This window comes from Pavona decussata, unplaced genomic scaffold (assembly GCF_977016875.1).
Source record: "Pavona decussata unplaced genomic scaffold, jaPavDecu1.1 SCAFFOLD_143, whole genome shotgun sequence".
Lineage (NCBI taxonomy): Eukaryota > Metazoa > Cnidaria > Anthozoa > Scleractinia > Agariciidae > Pavona > Pavona decussata.
This window is the reverse complement of record NW_028145556.1, coordinates 1,158,168-1,164,167: the sequence shown is the minus strand read 5'-3', so window position 1 is coordinate 1,164,167 and position 6,000 is coordinate 1,158,168. Positions and strand designations below refer to the sequence as shown.

Below are 6,000 nucleotides of genomic sequence, written 5' to 3'. Positions count from 1 at the left end.
GTTCCAGTTCTATTTTTGACGACGATCGTTTCAACAGATCACGATCATCCGCGCGACAGGTACTGGAAAGGAAGTAGACAAGAGGGGAATCGGACGCACCCCTCAAAGCGCCTCCCACGCAGACAAACCCCACGCGCGCGAGAAAACCGCTGGTACCCGATTTCGTACAGTTTTTCTGAGGGTTGAATTATTTTCGACGCCATTCAAATGCGACGTATAAATTGGGCCTTAGATCAGTGACCAGCATCTAAATTCTCCTTACAATATCAGTACTAGATCAAACATACAGGTTAGGAGAATTAAGAAAATGATCACTAAAGATGAAATGCTTTGATGTGTAACCAAATTCTTTCAACTAGTTTAACAGGAAAATACAGTGAACAGTGGATAGAATATGCATGCTAATGTTGGATATCACTGTTAGATGCAAAGTAACGAAAGAGAAGCGCAGCGGTTTGTAAGTGTATTCACTTATTTCAATGACTGACGTTGCCGAAAAACCCACGCAACAAGACCGTAAATGAGATGTACAATACCATGGAACACCCAACAGACTTACTGGTTCTCAGGAACGCATTACGCAAATGAAATGAGTTGGAATCATCGCAAGTTAGTTCAGAGAACGCGCTTAACTTTCAGCTAACGTTGTCCCTAGCACGTTCACGTCACAAATTCAAGGTAAAAATCAAGTGAGCAGCGGAACGTGAAAGACTGGGAACCTGCACTATCAACTATTGCTGTACGAGTCTTAACACAAACGAACCATGAACAAATACAAATATTATTCCTTTATTACTTTATTTTAAATATAACCTAATTGCTTCAATTTGTATTTGATACTTTCCAATACGTCTCGTGATTTCATACGCTTGATGCTAATTTCGTTTGCCGGTTCTAAATATTCTACATACAAACCCCTACAGAAAAGGAACAATTTTAAGCCATGCTGAGGGGTCCTACAGCAAAAACGCAACAGAACAATATAATTGGAAAGATTTCCGCACTGCCCCATACATTAATTATACATGCACGAGAATAGAGTTTGAGTTGCAAAATATATACCGTAATTAATGTATGGGGCTGTTCGGAAATCTTACCGAACAATTTGTCAAGCAAAATTTCCAACAGAGATGCTTGACGACAATTTATTGCAAATAGACGATTTTCATTGAGAATGTAATAAAAAAGCTCCCTTTGGGAGCTCCCAAGGGAGCTTTCACAACTTTTATGCTGACGCAAAGTACATTTTCCCTAAAAGGGCCGTGTGGACAATTTGTCGAAGAAATTTACGTTTCCCACCTTTAGGACACGATTACATGGTGAATTACATCCCGGTTAAAACACTGAGATTTCAGCACAGCTTCGTTAACAAATCCCGTAGACTGAAACGAGTTTGCAATACACGAAGAAAGTTTCAGGCCGGTTGAGATGAGCTAGTCAGGCTGGAACTTGCCAAACTCATTGTGATTTGAATAAAAACGTTTCATCTTGATAGACTTTTTCCCACGTAATTGTAGCTGGGCTAAAATTCATCATGTAATCGCAGCGTTAGGTAGTACTGGGGGAACTTTCATATAGTTTTCAACAGAACCAACTAAACCAGCCATCAAAAGTCGACCTCCGTATTAACTTGGCTACCAATATCAGATTCGATGATATCCAAAGGCACATCAAACTGCTGGTCCATTCCCATGTAAGCGTCACTGATAAGGTACACTGTGTAGATCCTTCTGCCCAGGTCCTCAGGCGTGTAGAAAGATAAGGGCACAGTGCTCGTAGAGCGAACTTGGCCCACTCTCTTCACGGCCATCAACTCGCCCGAGTCCATCTCACCGAAGACAACCCACCAGCCCACGTCTTTGGGTTTGGGAAAATATGGCGCATGCGCTTTTGTCGTGGAGCGCTGACCCTAGGGAGGAAAAGGTGGTGATGTCAGAATATCCGTGACAAAAAATAAATAAATAAATAGATAAAATAAAACACTCAATATCTGTTAGTCTAAGCTAAAGAAATAATACGTAAACAATAGTGTATAATAGCGTATGTGCGAACTAATAAATGAAAAACCATCGCAGTTATCAGTAAAGCGACTTAAACAACTGCGAAATTGAAGGAGAGTCTGAAAACAATTCAGGCTTGAACGGGATTCGAACCCATGACCTCTGCGATGCCGGTGCAGTACTCTTCCAACTGAGCTATCAAGCCAACTGGGAACTGGTTATTATGTGAATTCGTAATATACCTGTCGAGGTAAAGTGATGGAAGTGGAATATATGAAATTCGTATATTTGAACCGTGGATGAAATACAGTGGAATACCGATTTTTCGAATCTCCTAGGGAAACTGAAATTGATTCAAAAAATTGGGAGTTTCAAAAAAAAAAAAAAATTCTGACCGAAGCAAATCCAAAGGAAACAACGTTTGGTTAGAAATATCGGAGAGCTTCGAGAAATCGAGAGTTCGAATCTGATCGAGATCCTACTGTAATAAATGAGAGGCCATCGCTGTTAACGATGGCGTTCTTCCATACGCATCTCTGGTATACTGTTTTGATTCGTAGAAACTCAGATTCTCAGATTCTTAGCTGTTTTTAAAAGGTATTTAACAGGGTCAAGTTTCTTCGGAAAGCCTCTGTGGGTAGCCAACGTAACCTACAAAAGCAAGTCCGTTCTTACCTTAAAACCAAAACTCTCCTTTGTAATTTCAAGTATTATGACATACTCCTGCTCTGCATGTACTGGGACCCAGTCCTTTACAAGCCCCTCGGTCGGTGCCGTATTGAGCATTTTAGTTTCTTTTCGTCCTGACTCGTTCTCGGCCCAGACTCCGCGCACCTTCACCTTCACACTGACTTGGGGCAGACGACTGAGAACATTGAATACCTAATCAAGCAAAAGCAACGTAAAAGATACTCAATGTCTACTCTTATAAGCCTTTTTGTTAATGGCATAAAGAGCAGTATTTCACGAGGGGTATGTAAGAGTGTTTCCTGTTATCTGCTCCTTGGGTATGGCAGAATAAATGGCGATACATTAAGTTCTCAGCTCGTGACTGCGAAATCGACGGAACTTTGGAAAAATCATAACAAAATTAAGCTCCGCGAACGTAAACAGTACAAGGATATGTCATAAATTTTCCGCCGAGAATTCAAGTCATCTTGGGCTATTTTACGGCAGACGACTCGACTACATAAGCCGCCAAAGTGTGCAATTACGAATAAAGAAACAGAAAAGAGAACAGAATTGGACAAGATTAACAAGGCCCACAAAAAGACTGCGAAAAGCATATATACCTTAAAGTGTAAGGATTCTACAGAAAATTTTAATTAGACATCCTCTCTGTTCTATACAGTTGCGAATTCAAAGAGACAAAAATTAACAGCTTAAACTAACGTGCCCTTGCAGGTGTTTTGTTACTCAGCTAGATTAGCTCTTTAGTTGTTCTGAGTAACTTTTACAGTTCCCGTTATCTTGTTTTAAGAATAGGTAATAAAGTTGTTGCGGTGTTTTTTGTTTTTTTTCGACAAGGTACCTCAGTTATTTCTCCTTGACTCAGCGCTTCTCCTAGCATTGTATTCAGCACCCTTCTCTCGCCCCTCACGGCATCCAACAGTTCAGGGAGGCATTCTAATGAGCGGCCTTGGTGTCTGAATAGCGACAGGATATCTGGATCAACACAAGGAAGAGACAGAAGAGTGCAGTCGTGAAGCCAGCGCCCCTGCACCACCATCTGAACCAGATGCATACAGCGTAACGATGTCGCCAGCCAGCCTTCAGCTGAGGATACGTCAATCATAGCCTAAAAAAGGGAAGTAAAATTGAACACAAAAGCATAATAACCCAAAAACTGCCCATGAGCACTTAGCTCCGACTGATTTTCGTACTTGATCATAACTATAACAAAATTCTCGAATCTGATTGGTTACCAGCACCCATGATTTGAGTATTATAAATAGGACAGTGTACGCGTCATGATTAAGTAATTGGACAGCACACGCCATTGTGCGCGCCGTTGTATTTGACCGGGGTCCTTTTTCCCACGTGTTTCAGAAATAAAACGGTTGTTTTTAAATTCTCCGAAACGCCTTTACCTGCAGAATCCGAATGGCTTGATCAAGAACAGATTTCGTGTCTGTTAGATAATCAGTACTGGGCAATGGAAGGCGCGTGAAATGGGCTTGGAACAGCAAGTGTGCCTTGGTGTGCGGACTGTCGTACGAATGAGGGTCTACTTCCAGGGGCAGGGTTGGCGCCAAATCACTGAAAAAAAAAGAAAGAAAGAAATGAATGAGATATGATAAGAATGTGGAAACCACGGAATTGCCAGTATTATTAGATAGATCAGACGTTCAAAAGTGAAGTCCAGACATGATGTAGCAACGCGCGCATTTCAATCGTGAATTGTCTCACTGAAATGCGCTGAGTATAGCAAAATAAAATGGCCGGGTCAAACACTGTTACGCTAAAATTTATATTCAACAAAAAGATTATAAATGTTTTTTCATATGTTTTGTTTTGAGCGACTCATTTCTATCTGGTTAAAACATCAATAATAATAGGTTCATAAAGACGAAAGTAACGAAGTTTGTCACTTTCGGAGCTGTGAGAGCGAGCTTATAAATGCTTTTTGTATATGTTTTCTTTGTTTTGTTGTTTTTTTGTTTTTTGTTGTTGTTGCTGTTGTTGTTGTCTTTTTTGGTTTCTTTTTTACGTTTGTCATAATTTAGTTAAGATAATTCGACTCACATCTAACCGCGGTTAAGACAGGAAATATACAGTAAAATGTTCATAAAACAGAAAATAGCGAAGCTTGTTACTTTCGAAGCTTTGAAGTCTATCAGCTTATTTTGAAACAACTTAGAATGCCATATAGTGTAATAATAATTCTTTGCTGGTTGTACCAACCCGTTAATAATGTCTTCATTGTGTCTTACTGGAAGCTGAGAGTATTCTTCGGCATCCTGTAAAAAAATACAAGAACACTCAATCAGGCCTGTAACAACACCTGGCTCAACTCAAAACGAGTCGATCATTTAAATTCTAAATACTCCAGAAACACTTAAGTTTGCATTGGTTTTGCGTTTTCCCCAGTTCTCAAATCAAATATCTCATTATCCACTCCCCTCAGGGCTTTTCAGGGATAATTTACAACACTCTGTGGGGGCTTTTTCCAGACTGCTTGTGGCGCAGTTTACAATTAATGAAGTAATGAGTTTTGAATGATCCCTAATGTGACGGTGAATTTGACTAGGGGTGGTCACTGCCAGAGATTTGTTAAGTCCCTAGTAGTTCTTTTATGTCCCACAGAGTCAGATTATGTGAAAATACTGTGAGACAGGACCTACGGTTTTTCGTCCTTGTCCGAGAAGACCAGAAAGTCTAACCATTAGTGGTCTGGCCGGGAATCGAACCCAGGCCTACCGCTACACAATCTGGTGCTCAACCAACTGAGATCACCAGATTCTGTAATCAGGAGCAACATCTACATCCAAAATCACGTGTCTTCCAGCCCTTAGCACCGGTTGCGTATTTTCCCGCCTTTTTTTTTCTTTTGATGATCATTTAAGAAATTATTATTAATATTATTATTATTATTATTATTATTATTATTATTATTATTATTATTATTTATTTTAGTTGTATGTTTTGCATTTCCCCGCTTAGCACCGGTTGTTTGTGAGCCCGCGCTCAGCACTGGCTGCGTGTACGTGTTCTGATACATCATGTGTTGTGTTTGACTTACACTAAAATACAACTTTCCCTGCTGCTGTTTTCTTTACTAAAAGTAAACTAAGAAATACCATTTTTAAACGAGTAAAACAAATACTTACTGCTAAAATCTGGATGAGGTCAGGTAAGCTGCAGTCAGCGTGCAACCGCTCACTGAACATGCGCAGTGTTAAATGGCTCAAGTAGTAGTAAGATGAAATTCTTCCAAGAGTTGTGGGAGTCACCGACATACCGTTCTAAAACAAAAACAAACAAAATACGGGGTTGCCAA

At 40.1% G+C, this 6,000-nt stretch overlaps 1 protein-coding gene across 1 annotated transcript in view; it reads right to left on the bottom strand.

The window, feature by feature from the left end:
- Nucleotides 1-1,459: 1,459 nt before the first annotated feature.
- Nucleotides 1,460-6,000, bottom strand: part of LOC146466504 (activating signal cointegrator 1 complex subunit 3-like) — a 37,444-nt gene continuing 32,903 nt past the window's right edge. The window contains exons 29-34 of the mRNA XM_085127297.1: nucleotides 5,831-5,965; nucleotides 4,905-4,960; nucleotides 4,091-4,259; nucleotides 3,532-3,798; nucleotides 2,676-2,882; nucleotides 1,460-1,909 (exon numbers count right to left, since the gene is read on the bottom strand). Coding sequence (XP_084983423.1) covers nucleotides 1,607-1,909; nucleotides 2,676-2,882; nucleotides 3,532-3,798; nucleotides 4,091-4,259; nucleotides 4,905-4,960; nucleotides 5,831-5,965 — 1,137 coding nt within the window. The 3' untranslated portion in view covers nucleotides 1,460-1,606. The remainder of the gene's footprint in view (nucleotides 1,910-2,675; nucleotides 2,883-3,531; nucleotides 3,799-4,090; nucleotides 4,260-4,904; nucleotides 4,961-5,830; nucleotides 5,966-6,000) is intronic.